Source organism: Rhopalosiphum padi, chromosome 1, assembly GCF_020882245.1.
Source record: "Rhopalosiphum padi isolate XX-2018 chromosome 1, ASM2088224v1, whole genome shotgun sequence".
Classification (NCBI taxonomy): Eukaryota; Metazoa; Arthropoda; class Insecta; order Hemiptera; family Aphididae; genus Rhopalosiphum; species Rhopalosiphum padi.
The window spans coordinates 2,012,314-2,030,488 of NC_083597.1; the positions used below are offsets into that span (position 1 = coordinate 2,012,314).

The 18,175-nt window shown below is 27.1% G+C and overlaps 2 protein-coding genes across 2 annotated transcripts; both read right to left on the bottom strand.

Annotated features, from left to right (window-relative positions):
- Positions 1 to 173: 173 nt before the first annotated feature.
- On the bottom strand, positions 174 to 3,697 carry LOC132932410 (all trans-polyprenyl-diphosphate synthase PDSS2-like). The gene is made up of 5 exons (XM_060998775.1): positions 3,116 to 3,697; positions 2,723 to 3,053; positions 2,317 to 2,649; positions 1,016 to 1,180; positions 174 to 670 (listed from the first exon to the last, which is right to left on the bottom strand). Exons 1-5 carry the CDS (start codon positions 3,403 to 3,405, stop codon positions 515 to 517), a joined length of 1,275 nt encoding a protein of 424 aa, XP_060854758.1. The 5' UTR covers positions 3,406 to 3,697; the 3' UTR covers positions 174 to 514.
- Positions 3,698 to 10,165: 6,468 nt separating this feature from the next.
- Positions 10,166 to 17,000, bottom strand: LOC132917739 (all trans-polyprenyl-diphosphate synthase PDSS2-like). Its single transcript, XM_060978620.1, has 5 exons — positions 16,040 to 17,000; positions 13,941 to 14,271; positions 13,342 to 13,683; positions 12,394 to 12,558; positions 10,166 to 10,439 (listed from the first exon to the last, which is right to left on the bottom strand). The coding sequence occupies exons 1-5, from the start codon at positions 16,360 to 16,362 to the stop codon at positions 10,284 to 10,286; spliced, it is 1,317 nt and encodes a 438-aa protein (XP_060834603.1). The 5' UTR covers positions 16,363 to 17,000; the 3' UTR covers positions 10,166 to 10,283.
- Positions 17,001 to 18,175: the final 1,175 nt, after the last annotated feature.

Here is an 18,175-nt window from a genome sequence, read left to right on the forward strand (position 1 = left end):
TTAAGTAATATCAATAAGCATTAGTTTAATTAATCACCATAAATAAAATAAGGATCTTTTATTTCAACATTATATTATTATTTATTATAAATATTAGCATGTTATCCATTTTTGTTATAGTTTTATATATTATATTTTTGCGGCTGTAAGGGTAAATTCAATATCAAATGATGTACATGTTTTTCTTATAATAATTTATTGCTTTAAACTCTTTATTGAAAATCATGTTATATTTTTAATGTTACAAAATATTATACAATGATTGCATGATTTTCATTAACAGATAATAACAAAATAAGCTTTTCTAAATAACAATCAACAATTCAATACAATTTATTTATAAGCTAAATAATAATACAACGAAACTTGATACTATGATATTACATAGCTCCAGACTTTCGACTAAATTAATCAGAATAAATACCCTGTATGTTACAACAATAGCAATGTTCAACATTAAATAATTTTCTAAAATATATAGAAAAAAAATAACAATAAATTAAGACATAATACTTCATTCGCCTCCCATTGCTACAATTATGTTAGATAGTGCTGTTCTTGCGTCACTTTCTTCAAAAACTTCCAACACTTCCATGGCTTTCCGAGAATGTTCTTTTTGCAATTGTTTGGTGTAATCTATTCCAGGTCCTTTCATTACAATACTATGTATCTAAAACAAAACATAATATAAAAATGTTATATAATACTTATCATAGTAATTAATAATATATTTTACACATAGGAATTATTTAAATTTAATAAAAATGGATAAATTAATATTTTTCGATGATATTTAATTAAAAAAAATTACGTTGTGAAAGACCTTAGTCTGTTAAATTATGCATGTACATAACCATTAACTATTCTTTTACTATTCTTAAACTAAAAGTGAGTTAATAAATAGATGTTAAATTTTCTTTTTTTTTTAATTAATATAAAATACTTAAAGTTTTTACATGGTAAAAAATATAATACAAGTATACATAAGCTTAAGAATAATAAATTAAAATCATACTTTTGCATAATCAACATCTTGAACAGAATTTACACCCTTGTCGATTTCTTCAAATAATGATGGGTCATGTTCAAGGTGGAACATAACTGGTGCTGAAGTTAAATTGAAAGAGATGCCCAAGGAATATGGTGAACCAGACATAAATGGCTCTAAATCTAGGTATGCCTAAAAATATAATATAAATGTTATTAATACTATACAAACAAATTAATTAGATATTAATATAATGATTGTTAATTGCATCAATTTTTTACATATTAATATATTTCAGTGTAAACTTTCAATTTATGACAGTCAGATGATTAAACTTCAAGTTAAATTAAAGTTTAAGAGAATTTTAAATTTATATAAACTGCAATGAATAATAGTATATTATTATTATTATTAGGTACCAAATCATAAAATACTAATTTAGTTTTTAACTACTGTAATTACAAGTAAATAGTAAAACCATAGTATTTGTATTATAATTAACACATCAAATACAAATATTTTATTATCTATATTTTAAGATAAAAATGCAGTACAAAATATTTTGATAGATACCCAATCATTAGTTAAGTTATTAAATATAAGTATAATTAAAATATAGTAAATAAACTCAAACTTGTGTAAAAATAATTCATTATTTATTTAATAGAAAGTTGAGTGATAATTGTAGTAAACAAGATTTATGTTATTCACATATTATTAGATAATGTAGTAATGTCTACTACTAAATTTTATATATTATATAAATCTTGATAGGATTTGTGTGTTATCATAGCCACCAAAAACAAAAAAAAAAATCAAAAATATCATATGTACCAAAAACATATAGTCTGGGTCAAAGATCAATAATAATTTCACTAATTTTAATTTCTTTTCTTATATAAACTGTTGGAAATGTTATATTATATCATTTAAAAATGATCATCATAATGATCTTTTGCGTATTACCTAACAAAACCACATGTACAAAATGTTTTTAATGTGTATATTAGTGCTCACACATAGATCATTGAAAAAAAATAAAAACAAAAGGCCCCCTGCAACTCATAGGTTAATGCTTGCTATCTTTCTATAGAGTCAAAAGAATACAAGGCAACTATCTGCTCAATATAACATAAAAATACATTGAAAGTTTGATTTTACCATCAGATAACACTATAATTTGTTTATATAATATTTTTGTACATTTATTTTAAATTTATATTTTTTGGGGAATTGAGGTTATAATAACATACAAGTACTTATCATATTTTTATAAAATTGGATATTAATAGAAAAAGTTAAATAATAATTAATTGTATATACTTTACCTGCCAAGCAAGTGAAAGATGTTTACCAAATAAGAATCCTTGTTTCTGTAACTCTACTCCATGTCCAGCTAAAGCTAATGTGCCTTGACATGATTTGCCCAATAAACTGCCAGCTGATAGAACATTACGTTTAGTCCAGTCTTGAAGAGCAGGTGTTAATGGCATATTTCCTAAAGAATCTGATGGTTCTAGAGGGTTAAGAGGCAATTTGGAATTAAAATGCCGATTAAGTGGTTCAAATGGTGAAGGAAGAGGATTATTTTGAGAATCTCTTCTACCAACGAATTCGGCTTCAGAAAGATCGCGTAAAGCACTACTGATTAACTCGACAAGCTTTAAAAAAAAATACACAATCATTAAGGTAATTAAATTCAAATCTGAAGAGGGTCATATAAATATTACTTACATCTTGATTCCTGAGAGAGGCAAGTTCTGCACATGAGTTACTAAGTAAATAATCACCACTGAGTAAAGCAATTTTATTTCCAAAAGCCATATCGTTGAGTATAACAGGTTCAGGATATAATCCTGGGTATATGTTAACCAAACCATTGTGTACTAAATGACTGGTACGAATCATTTCGGTAACCTCGGCTAATGCCCTTTGACTGTGTAAAACACCAGCTGCTTTGTCTTCTTCCATTTCATCAACATTTAAATGACCAGCTGCTTTAGAAATTAGCAACACAATCAAACCCCAAGCCTGCATGTTATTCCTGCCATTATACAACAGGCCTCTGTAAAGTGAAAATTGATTTAATTTCTTTATTTTTGTTTTAAAACTATATTAGCCACTTACTTGGCGGTTTTGAGCAACGGATGATTGGAACCGACCAACTTGCGTAGATGTAACGCAACATTTGCAATCTCGTCACTCAGAAGCCATCTGAGGCTAAGAAACGACGTCGGGTAGCCGACGATTTTCTCGGCTTCGGACACTGCACGGTTCCAGTCGGGTTTTTGTTGGTTGCTGTTGTGCACTGCCGTGGCTGAAGATGCATACGGTCGCCGGTAACAGACGACCGCTGATGCCGAATTCTTCGATATCCTGGGCCATAGTAGCCGAAATATTGTTGATGTGCTGTTCATGACGAACGGTGTGGCATTGGACGCGGCGCGCTCACGGCGAGCGCGCAGTTATGAAAGAGAAAAGGAGAAAGTGAACCGATTACGAGTGTACACCATGACCAGGTACGATGTGGCCTCAAGGCCGTTGTTTGGTAGCATCAGACAAAATACGACAAACCAACATATTATTATTACTATTAATTAATAATAATAATAATAAACTAGGCACAACGTTATTACGAAATCGTTCATTATAATAATAATACTGACATACCTAATAGAACTTTGAACTTGGAAATAAAGTTTGGTAGTGAATAATATTGAATACTATCACAGTGAATTTCACTCATCACTTATCACTTATCAGTATATATACGAGTAAAATGTTATAGTGCATTTTACGCACGCCATTTATCCGTATTTCCCGCCACTGATAGTGTATAATCACGATTCGCGGTCGTCGTTAAAATTCGCGAGTCTGCGCGACTCTCCAGAGGAAAAAGAGATATTATAATAATATAATATTATGATAAATATTATATTACCTATAATATTGTTTAGTATCGTGGTCAACCTATCTGCATTAATGTTCACGTAAGGTTGTTGCCTTATAGGTTTCTATAATATTATCATCTTTATCGAAACGAACATAATCGTCCAAATACATAATTTTGTTTTCTAAAAGTGCACATTAAACTACCTAGATATAGCAAGATTTACAAAAATATAAGAGAATCCGGTAAACATGAATTATGGCAAAAACGAAATTATATTTCGTACACCGTGACCTATGAGGTATTTAAAAAAAAAAAAAAAAATGGTTAACTCGTCTCTTGTGGTGTCCGTATGTCTGTGTGAACCTGATTAAACAAATTATTAAATACCTACTTACGGTTGATCGTAAAATATATTATATTCCGTATAGTTGTCGTGTGTATTGCTTTATCGAAGAGAAATTATTGCGATTTACGCAATTCTGGCATACCTACCTAAGGTAGTAGTGTTGTTTTTCAAATACCTATGCTGGGCCCTGGTCACTTATTAATCGAATTATTATTATAAATAGGCAGTCCATTAACACATTTAATCGATAAAATATCTAAATTAAACATATTATTTATAATTAGCATATTTTTGTCATTAAAATGTCTATATTAGCCCGATTAGGTAGGAATACTAAAGTTCTAAACCTATTTACCAGCAATATGCGTACAATAATATTTATTTATTTTAATAATGCGATAGTTAATACTTGTTTTAATAGATACAAGTAAATAATCATAGATACAAGATACACAAATTATTTTATACTCTCATAGAATTAAACGAATATTAATATTAAACCATCTAACCACGAGGCACGTGGCATATATAATATTATATAATACCTACATAAAGTTTAGTTTAAATGTCACCAGCTGGTTACTATAGTTACAATATTTTCAAAATAATTAAGAAAAAAAATGTTGTTTTATTTTTTGTTACTGATTTTTATTTTGGTTATTCTATAATTAAAATAGCATACCTTGTACAAGAATAATTATATATAATACCCATCCATAGCCTACATACTAAGTACTATGAAGATATATTACATTAGTCAGTATTATCCACATATAATAATAAATAATAAATAATAATTAATGATTGCGCGAATTTAATTGTTCATAATAATACACAACCACGAGTCTATAGTAGATAATTTATGGAAATATATCTTTACTAGAGTTATACTTGAAAAGCGGCATTGTCAAAATATAATTTTGAAAATCCCTACATTCGATCTCTAGGATTGCCAATGCACAATAGCATGACTATATCAACAATTATTTTAAATTAATATATTAATATTATAGAATGATACCTTCCGCACAATATAATTTAGACATTTACTTCATAAATAAAATTATATTTAAAATTTTAAAATCAATAGATAATGGCTTTGGCTTCCTACTTAGTATTTATTATCCGATTTGAATCTTAAATTTTGGGATGTCATACTAAAATGATATACAAGTGCATATACACTACATAGTGCATCATTCTATGATGTATATTTATCAGTACTAATCGTGATGTTTATTGAACTTATGATGATTAGTGAAGTTATTTACAAATATGTGTATGAGTAAAGAGAGGGCGATGTTTAAATAAATAAAATATATCATTTTTTTTAATTATTTGTTAAAATCGTTGTAAAAACAAAAATAAATTATTTCAACAATTATTTTAATATATTTTTAATATATATTAAGTGAAACTTTCATGTTCTATATAACGAAGTCGAATAAGCAACAAAAAATCGTAATATGGAGGAATTCGTTAAATAGAATTACGTATTTATTAACAATGAAGGTCATAGTTCTTAAAAATATTTCGTTAAACACAACATTTCGTAAAATGGAAGTTCAATGTATGGAAGTTTCTCTGTATATATATATATAAATAAATAAAATTGATTTGAATGATTTAATGTTAAATGTTTAACATTAAAAAACATTAAACAATTTTTTTTTAAAATAAACATGGGTGGTACCTCTGTTTTGACTAATTTGAAAAATTCCGCAGTTCATGTTGGTTGGCTTATAATTATATTACAAAATAAAAAGTGATGGATTTTATACACTATACATGGTGACCTAACTGTAAAGTATGTATACATTATACCAACGTTATATACGTCATACATACATACATGTACACACACACACACACATATGCTTAAGGTTATACACTTATACCACTTTCTATCCGAATCTTCTTCCTGTATAGAACAAGTCTGACGTATTAATGTATAATTACTATATTATTTACGTATTAGTTTGGTGAACCATAATCAATTAAAATACTTTGATTTCTGTTACTAAAAGTTATATATTTTGATATGGTGTATTAATCTGATTTATTTGATTATAATGTTCTAATTTCTTTCATGAATGAAATTTTAAACTTTTTACGGTTAAAAAAAATATTAATTTAAATCGATAAATTTATTTAAAGATAGGTTTACATTATTTACTGTAAATTTGATGTATAGAAATGTAAAATTTTTGATACGATGTAGTTAAAAACACTTTTTAGAAGCGTAAACGGACAATATAATGGTTAATATATAGTGAATTTTTTAGAAAACAATGTTCGGCAATCGGCATCATCTAAAACTTGCCTAGAGACTTTCCCTTTATATCCGCACATACCTATATTATTGGTATACATATTTCTCTATACTTTGAGTACTATATTTTAAAAGACATTCGTGTACAGTTGCTAGTTGCTACCTATGTAGTAGGTACCTAGGTACCTACGCATACAATCAACCGAAACGATGGTTATAAAGTGTTGTACTTATTATATATATATATTTCTTCTAATTTCTTTTACGCGTGTTTATATTGCTATGAAAGCGTATAATAATAATTATTATGATTCGCATTGCACTTGTATCCAAATTCCTATAATAATACACGGTAAAAAAAAAAAATAATAACAACGTTTTTAACATTTTACTTGCACATCTATGTGATGTAAACGTGACTAAAGTGTATATACACTTTCGCTTTTCAGTTTTATTTTTGTTAATTATTTTCATTTTTTTTATTTCATTATTCAAACCGCATACTTTCCCTCCGGTTGTAATCCGATCGGCTGGCGGTCTGACTGACGGCATTCGGATGGATTTAGATCTATATAAAATATAACACGTTATTAATTCCGCACAGCAAACACACGCTTACCTGTAAACACTGTTGGAACAAAAATGCATTACATATTTATAAGTTATAGGTACCTAGCAGGAATTTATGAATGGAAGCTTTCATAATTTTTAACGGTAAATACTATTGGTACTAACACAGAAATACTCGGCACTTTATTCTTATATTAAACTTACTGTATTTTTTCTTTTTCTTTTAATATAATAATATACGTATTTTTCTAAAAATTTATTTCCTAAACTTTTAGTGTCATTTACTGAAAACATATTGAAAGAACAACATTAATCACTGATCAGTTATACTATTCTTATGTAATCAGTAATCACTCTCGTAAGTATATCTATATTCAGTTCATATAAAATACACTGTTATAGTGTTATGTATATGTAATATTGTAATGTCATATAAGTGATAATAAGATTTTTCTTCTTAAAGAAAATATTGGATATCTACCTAATAATATGTGATATGGTTCAATATTCAATTAGAAAACAAAAATAAGTATAAGTACTAAATAATATTTTGAATATTTTTGAAAACAAATAATTATTTACGGGTTCGTTAGAATATTTTAATATATTTTTAGCTTTTAGCTATTAACTTTTAGTAATGATTTTATAAATTATGATAATATACAAAGATAATACTTCTTAAAAATAATATCCAATCATTTATTTAACGAATTTAAATGTATTTCTGATAAATATAAAATATAATTAGCTAATGATATTAATGGTTGTATACTAATTAAATTTATTTTATTTTAGAATAAAGAAGTTTTCACAACATATTATATTTTATTTTATTTTATTCAGATATTTTTTTCCACGGTTTGTCTTACAAAATAAATCGAGTCAAGTAAAAGTGATAGGTACCTACCAGCTATTTTTCTCATACCAACGAATATGAATGACAATCATTCTAAATTAAGGGGGGCTGCATTCCTTGTTGTACTACGTCAGAAAAAGATTGTTCTCTACGGGGAGACAATGGCCTTGAATAAATGACGACTGCTCTATAACCTACTTGATGAACGAAACCAGCCTCTTTTATATAAAACCACAAACAACGTAAATGATAGTCAAACCAAATAGTTTTGTATACACAAAGATAATATTGTGGTAATTTTCACAATTTTTAAAAATGTTTCAAGATACATAGTTAATTTTAGTCTTTCTTATTTTCATAATATCACTAGACTGAAAACATAAAAAAATCAAACAGTTTTTCTTCTTATAGGTTATTATAAGAAATGCATACTTGGTTAACTGTACAATTTAAGTCACTGAAGTGTGGCGATAAAAGGTATAGTAATAATATGTATAGAAAGTAGGCGAATAGTGAACATTGTTGTAAGTCTACATAGTTCATAATATATAGTATGAGCTTCATGAGTAATAACTGTACTCCTATTGTACTTGTAATTTGTATGTATCACAAGAAAAAATATATTCAGGTCATGTATGTATTGAGAAAATGGCTCGTAGGTAGAAATAATATTATAAATGGCGGTGGTAAACAATTTTTTATAAAATAAATGAGAAAAAGTTAACAAATTTTAAGTGTTTTTTTCAGTACTTATTTAAGCATATTTGTATATTATATTATAAGTATGTGATTTTATATTTCCATATTTTTAAATACTAATGTAAATCAATTGTTTTTACCAATATTATGTTCTATATCACTCCTATTCGATGCTGTGCGCAATATAAGAATAATATGTATGTTATAAATGTATATTGTATATATTATGCCGTGACAGTGACACATACCTTGAACAACACGCATAACGAGTTCCAAATTACATTAAGCAGTTTTCATTTAATATTATTTAATTTTTAGTTGTAAAACGATTACATAATTCCTGTCATAGATCATCATGCATGTCTATAAATCATTGGTGTTAAAGCCGGAAGAATAGATTAAACACTCAGCCAGTCAGCCGCATTTATTAGTGAAATCATTAGGACCTGTCCATTAGTCGTGTACCTACATTACAACGAATAAGTACTATCTATTACTTCAACGTCTCTATATAATATATAGTATATAGGATGTTTGTTAACGTGTTTTAAGATGTTAATTATTTCGAAATTCTTAAACTATTATCTAATACATAAATATTATGGAATTAAATATTTATACTTCGTAGATAACTACAAAAATTAAAATTATATTATTTATTTTTTAATATTTTTAAAATAATTATTTCTTCCTATATTATAAATAATGCTGTATCTTGAAAACAAATAGTTTGTTAGTTTTAATCATTCTATGCTTAAGGTAATGATGTTACATAATAATATTACATATTTTCATTTCGATGCAAATATAATAACTATATATAGGTAGGTACCTATGTCCTATATGTATGGATTATTAATTATTATACTATGTATAATTACTCAGGTATTTACTTTTACTTTAACACAAAAAAAGTTATTATGAAATATATCATATTATTTGTCATCCCGACATTTGTGAACACGTTATAATTTTAAAAATTAATCGTTTCAATTTATTTAATTTTATACCTATATTAAAATTATTTTAAAAGTGTAAGTAAAGCTAAAAGATAATTTTTTTATTTAAACCATTTTTAATGTATAAATAAAAACAAACAGCCATATGGCTAATTTATTTAAAATTTAGATTTCAGACAAATAAGTTAGAAAAAATGTATTGCAATAAATGCGATGACGAGACAAACGCTGTAAAGTACCAAAGTACAAAAGTACTAAGTACTACGGGTTGGTTAAAATACGCCTTATAAATATTTATTATGGATTTAGTTAAAGTATAAAGTATCAACAAATTTAAATTAGAAAAGTAGAAAATTACTAAATTAATATAAGATTTAAAAATAAAATAGTGCTTAGATGCCTCAGAAGTAATTTTAATAATCAATAGAATAGAATATATATTTTACAAACAAACAGATAATACAATACTTTAAATAAATAACATTACTTTTAATTGTTTGTACACCTTCCTTAAGCAAATGCTAAAAATAATAGTAAAAATAATTATATACAAATAATATTCTATAAATTGCATAACTCAAATTTAAATTTGTTCAGCTCATGTTTATATATGTATTATAAAGTTCACTATATAATTGTAGTTTTATTTTATAATATTGTTCACAGATGTTTACGGATTTTGAGTAAGTCTTAAGATTTTTTATTCGCGGTCCATAGCAATAATTATGTTGGACAATGCTGTCCTGGCATCACTCTCTTCGAAAACGTTCAAAATTTCCATAGCTTTTTTCGAGTGCTCCTTTTGTAATTGTTTCGTGTAATTAATTCCCGGACCATTAACCACAACATCGTGCACCTATAGTGGTTCAATATAATAAATTACACATTTTGATTGAAATACATAAATCAAAATACCTTGCCATATTGTAAATCATAAATTCTTATTAATTCTTAAATATATGGAACTATTGGAATTATAATAAGATATTATATTTAAAATATTTTTTAAATGGCATTTAATTGTCATTTTTTTCGGAAGAATACTAAAGTCTAAACTCCAAAGGTTATAAAATTTTTCATGTTATGATATATTTCTAAATTCTAACATGATTTAAACTCTATAGTTTTTATGATTGATTATACATTTAATTAATAAAGTAACCTTTAAAATATATGCATATATAAATAATTAAAGTAGGTAAAAAAATTGTAGCGTGCAATATATTTTTTATACTTTAAAGTTTAAATAGTATACTTTATTCGTTCAAATATATTTATATTTAAAATCAATACATATATATATATATAAAACAAAACAAATAATAAATAAAACAAAATAAAATGTTTTATCTTTTATTATATCATTAAATTAAACACTTTTAAACGACTAATAAAAATAATGTCAAACCAGTTTTCCAACTGGTATTTGGAAATTGGTGTTTTAAAATTGTTTTCTTATATAGCATGATATACACTGTTATTTGCTCCCGTATGAAAATTAAAAAAAAATTTAAAAAGAAAACGTTTGATCAATTTTTCCTTGATATAAACATACCTAAAATAATTATTAATAAACTAAAAATCTCTAAAAATATATCATTAAAAAAAGTTAACTATAATGATATTTTTAAGGTTAGGTTTTAAGTTACACAATACATTTATACATATATAGTTTTAACTACCTATTCAATTTTTCAAAGTGCGTTAACTTCATTATTAGCAAACTTAATTTAACGCATATAAATTATAAATCAATATCTATTTTACTTATTTTCATTATAATAGGTAGTATGTAGTTGTAGTAGATACTATATAGATTTTGATGATTATATTTTGTACTTATTATATTATACTAGTATTATATAGGCAACATAACTTACATTTGCGCGCAATTTCAATTTACTTAACATTATATCAAGGCACTTAGACAAATCGAGTAAATAATCTTAAAACAATATTTATTACCTATATTTTATATTATGTCGAGATGAATATATTTTTTACAGAATAAAAATTATTTTTTTTTATCATCATTGATAATATTTTATGAATTTATGAATATATATTTATATATGACTGTTTATCTATTATGTTAAATTATAATTTTATTTTCATCTTCACTAACTACATAATAAATTCGTTTTTTTCATTTTTTTTAATCTTAATTTTTAAAAGACTAGTATTTTATATTACTTAGTGTAGTCTTTGTTCTATTTATGTTATTAGTATTTTTGAAGATACTCAATCATTATAATCAATATATTTACTGTTTAATATTATATAAATAATGATAGATATTAAAATATGGTTGGTGGGTAATTATTTTGTTTTGTAATATTGATTATATATTTATATATTTATAGACAATTATACTATGTAGTATATCCTGGTTAAATGTAAATTTTGAGTGATAATATAAGTTAATTCATAGAATAATTGTTTGCCTATTTTACGTTTTCGTTTTATTTAATAAAAAATGTAGGTAGGTACTTACATTTTTAGTTTAAAAAATAAAAAATATGAACATATCGTTTTGTTGATTTAAAAAAATATATATGAAATAAACAATATTCAAATTATGAAATTATAATGAAAAAAAAATACATAGCATGTATTATTTGTTTACATTACATTAGTAGATATTACTATACTCGCACTAGTTAAAAATATAATTTGTATGTATGAGTAGAGCACCTGCCACCTAGCATATTGTTACATTGTTATATTTATATTCCTATTATTTTGTTGTACTATAATATTTTTGTGTAAGTTTATATTCAATAAAATTAGTAATATATGGAAAAATTTACTTTGACATAGTCGACATCTTGAATTGAATTAACGCCCTTGTCAATTTCTCTGAATAATGACGAATCATGTTCGAGGTGGAACATAACTGGTGCTGAAGTGAGGTTGAAAGACATTCCTAACGAGTACATTGAATCAGACAAAAAAGGCTCCAAATCTAAGTACGCCTAAAAATTATACACAAACTTATAATATACTAAAAGGTAAGTAATAATTTATGTTATCATTATTTTAAAAGAGAGAAAATAGGTAATCCTGTACAGACGTAGAAACTGTTTTGCTGTACAGTAGATGTCTCACGAGTTATAGTGTTATTGTGAGTACGTTCTGTAATGTATGTGTTAACATAAATTACTAGCTAAGATAACATTAAAGAAAAAAAAGATGGGCAAGTGGGTATCGCTTTGCTGTATAGTAGAGATGAAGAATAAGTCACTATAATGTTAAATTTGAATGCAATAACAGATATCAAGATCTTTTGGAATGCCAAATTTTTTTATCGGCATTTCAAAAAAAAAACTCAGAAAAATCAAAAATTTCAATTGTCTATAAATAGCTTAAAAAAAGTCAAAATACTTTGAAAATTTTAAGTATTTTGACCCCTCAAAGTACCAACTAGATGAATTTTAATTTTCCAAAAGGGGCTGAAGTCAAAAATCAAAGCATTATTTTTACTTCAAAATGTGATGACACACATACAAAAAAAAAACAAAAGTAAAAATAAAACATAATACATTATTGTAAAATCAATACATTCTTCACTCCGTTCAGAATCTAAAACTAACGAAACTAAACTTGAAGTGTTGAATGTAAATTGTTTGCTATACGTGCCGCACGTAACGTGCGGTTGTAAGACGAAATAAATTATAATAAATACGAGCGTGATATACTCTCGACAGGACATTTCGGGTATTGGTCACATTCAAGCCACAACTCCACAAGTAGCTTACCTGCCAGGCGAGCGATAGATGTTTACCGAACAAAAAACCCTGTTTTTGTAACTGCTCGCCGTGACCGGCCAATAGGAGCGCGCCTTGACAAGACTTCCCTAACAGGCTACCAGCTGATAGTACGTTCCGCTTTGTCCAGTCGTGTAGTGCGGGCGTAAGTGGCATGTCGCCCTGCAGTTGCTCAGACGATGATTGGAGCGGGTTGAACCGCAGCCGAGTCGAATCGTTATTTCGGTCGAGCGGTTCGAACGGAGACGGTAATGGGTTGTTTTGCGAATCTCTGCGGCCCACAAACTCGGCTTCGGACAGGTCGCGTAAGGCGCTGCTGATTAATTCCATGAGCTACAGGTGAAACAAAAGAAAAACAATTATTATAATTTATAATATAACAGCGGTACCTATACATAGCAATATTATTTTGACATTGTTTACGCTGCAGACAAATAAAAAAATATACTGCTTAATGTGGTTTAATTTGTTTGTGTTAACTGTAAAGGTAAGTTTTTTCTTCTAGTTTTCGTGGTAAAGTGGTATAGAAACGGTTTCCACGACTTTACACAGAACAAATTAAACATATTTTTATTCACACAATTACTTACGTTTTGATTTTTGAGTATTGACAGTTCGTTAAAAGAGTTGGCCAAGAGATAGTCGCCGCTGAGCAAGCCAATCTTGTTGCCGAAACTCATGTCATTGTGGCCGATAGGTTCCGAGAACATTTCTGGGTATATATTAATAAGACCATTATGCATCAGGTGGCTGGTGCGGATCATTTCTGCGATCTCAGCTAGCGCCCTCTGACTGCGCAAAACGCCCGACTTATCTTCGTCCGCTGAACTGTCCACATTCACGTGACCGGCTGCTTTGGATACGAGTAACACGATCAGCCCCCAAGCTTGCATGGTATTCTGACCGTTGTATAACAAACCTCTGTGCGTGAGTATGACAATAAGAAGTAAGATATTAGTTTTTTTTAGTTTTTTTAAGATTTTAGTTTTTACCAAAACTTATAAGCAAAAAAAAAATAATGTATAGTATATATATATTATAAATAGAAATAATTGAATTCAAAATAATATATGTTTATCAATTATAATTACTAGATTATAAACTACATAAAAATGATGAATTATTTATACAAAGTGATCTATTTAAGTGTCTACATTCATTATTTTGAAAAATTCTAACTTTTTTAAAAATATTTTTTTTTACACAATTTGATATTATTTTAAAACAAACTTTTGGAAAAAACTATATATTTATCAATAGTAAATTATCATCAATATTATTTTTAAGATTTCTCTTTTGAATTATAAAATAAATTTTTAACTTAAAATTACAAAGCAGAATATTTTTTGAATATTTCGATACTTACATGAAAATTGTATTTGAAAACGAGCAAAATAGAGTGATACGTGGGTCTGTGTAAAATATTAGGTTTAGTACTCCATTTATCAAAATTTTAAATGCTTATAATTTGTAGTAATAAATAATTACTTGTCCAATATTTTATTTTTATTGATTGAAATACTTCGAATAATATTCTGCTTGGGAATATAAAATTAAAAATGTATAGTGTTATTCAAAAAGTAATTAGTACTTGATACTTAAATCATTATAACGATAAGAATATTAAATATGTAATTTTTTTGAAATTATGTTTTAAAGTAATTTAAAATTATCTAACTAACTAAAATATTTTTAAACGAGTTAAAACTAAGAAATAATAAGTGAACACATTTAAATAAATTATTTGAAATATACAACATACGGCTGCAGTATGATTAATACTTGACAATTCAGATGGGTAATTTAGATAAAATCAATAATGTCTGCTTTTAAAAATCGATTAAGGTTCAAAGTCCAAAAAAAGTATTTACATTACTAATGATTAGAGATATTGCCGATATCGGCAGGTACCTATACATGATTAGGTTGATAATTTCAACGAGTAAATAATTTAATTCAAATTTATATTAATATATAATTGGAAGGTTAATTGTTCATCACACCGTATTATTCTTTCTACCTAATTATATGTTGCATTGGTTATATAATCAATGTATGTAGGTAGTGGCGTAACTTCAAAAGATCTAAATTAGGCCACTAACAGTAAAGTATACACAGTAGCAGGATTATTGACACGGGATCGCAAGTGGTTTCTTTTTTACGGTTTTTAGACTTTTAGTATCTTTAGTATTTACTATTTATTATGATAGGTAGTTAAAAATTTAACAGTGAGTGGGTTTTTGGTGGAATATTAGATTATAGCCTCTAAAAAATTCAAGTTCGCTAGGTTCTAGGGGAACGGTTCCCAACCTGGGGGTAATTACCCCCAAGGCGGTAAAAACACAATTTTTTGAGGGGTAAAGGTTAAACTATTTAATTTTTAACTATTTTAATTTTAAGTACTTATTATCTATTTAGTCATGTGTACTATACTGTAAATAATGTTATTGTAATAACTCTTGTTTTCTTTGTTTGAAAAATTTAAATAAATTATAACTATAATCATAATATATATTTTGTTTTCGTTATTTTTTTACTCAACTTTTTTTTTGGGTGGGAGTATTTGTTAATATCTAACCTGACATATGGGTAATAGTCTCAAAAAGGTTGGGAACCGCTGCAGTCTAAGGTATATCTGCAATATACACGCAGGTGAAGTATGATGGCATCGCAGGGTTTTCACACTCACTTGACTGTTTTCAGGAGTGGATGGTTGGAGTTGACCATGCGGCGTAGGTGTAGCGCGATATTGGCTATCTCGTCACTGAACAGCCATCTGAGACTTAGGAATGATGACGGGTAGCCGACGATCTTCTCGGCCTCGGACACCGCGCGGTCCCAGTTGGGTTTATGCAGTCGATGGTTGACGTTGAACTGTGTCGTCATTGTCGCACTGACCACCGATGAAGAAGTGTAAAGTTGCCGCGGCTGTCTATCACCGGGATTACGGACACGGACGGCAGGCCCGTTTCGCAGCATCCGGATTGCCGTTGGTGACCGTCCGACCTTCATAGTCAGATCACTATTGCTGAAATCGATGGATATACTTGCTCGTCGATTTTTCTGATGTGTAAAACTGCACGTGCAGTGTACTATAATATTTGGGTAACCAGAGAAAATCGTAGACTAAGAACGAATACATAAATTGTTAGATTTTGAAGAGACTTTTTTTATCAGATGTTCGATTAATTTATGTATTTTATAGATAGGTAAGTGATATCACTGGTACATTACGATTTATATATTTCCTATGTATGATGTTGTTAAACGAATTTTATACGATTTTGATTTGTTGAAATGATTATTTACCTTGTATAACATAGTTGTTACGCTTTGATTATTTTTATAGTTTATTGTGCTCTACTTCTCATAGCACTGTCGTTAGTCACTACGGGTCTTTAGCTTCTCTGTGCTCGTTGATTTTATTTTCAGTTATCTCGAAATAAATTAAATTATTTATATGATTATAATTTTAGTCAAGATTATTTTGTTTCGCGTTACGTAAATATTCCATGAGTAATCATCTGAAAGATTATAGCTTTGACCTAAAGATTCATAAGCCGGTTTATCTTCAGATTTAATGATTTTTATTTTATCTATAATTTTCTTCGGTCAATTTAAATTGCTTTTATAGGATTGTTATTTGAAATAATAACATTATATTCCGAGACTTGAAGCTATAATATACATTTAAGATGAATCATAAACACGAAATAAATCATATTAAAAATACGTTCACGAGATATGATATGTCTTTATATATATATACATATATATATATATATATTTATTAATACCAAGGTATATTATATTTTTCTTAATTTATAATTTTTACTCATTTAATTAGATGATAAGATGTATTATGATTTATGAATTATAAAAAATATTAAACTTATACTAAAATTAGTAAGCAGTATGCCAATATTTCCTAACAGTTATCTAAAATATTGAAAAACAATAAAAAGACGATTTTAATTACAATAGTACTTTGAAATTAAAATACATTCGTTTCAGTAAATATCTACCTACCTGAGTAGCTCATTAAACTTCAGTGTATCATCATTATTTTATAAATTATGAATACAAATTTTAAAGCATTATCGATAAATTGGTTATTGTTAAGAGGACGTCGCACCCGCATGTGTTGTCTCCGTCTTACACACGTACGACATATACAAAACGCGTTTACGCAGTCTGAGTAGAACTCGCTCAATTTTAGTTCTAGAATAAAATATATTTACCTCTTATAAAATTAAAAAATGACCATATTTCAGAGGGCAATACGATTATTCCCAATATAACGTTCATTATAATAGTTTAGAATTAGCAAAAATTTCAAAATTTTTAAATAACCTTTAATTTTTCAAAATTTTAATTTAAAAAAAACTCAGCGTCTTACCCTCCAAAATATTATCTTCTTTTAATTTTATAATAGGTATATTTCTTCTTGAACCAAAATTCTACTCAGACTGACTTCGTAAATGCGTTTTGTCTATATCGTAGGTGTGTAAGACGGAGACAATACATACGGGTGCGACATCCTCTTAAATCATCAATAATGAAAAAATTGTATTTAATATATATGTTTAAACAAAATATTATTATGATGTTGAATTTAATTGGTCCTGAGTTTGAATATAGTGATAGTGCGCTACTGAGCTGTTATTATTATTATGTCACTTAAAATTTGTTGTCGATATCATTATCGTATAATTGTTTTATACTAATAAACATTTTAATCAACACTGACGTACTATGAATTGTTTTAGCATAAGATGTTTAATTCGGGATCATAAACTGTAATAATATTGTTCTAAGCGTGTTG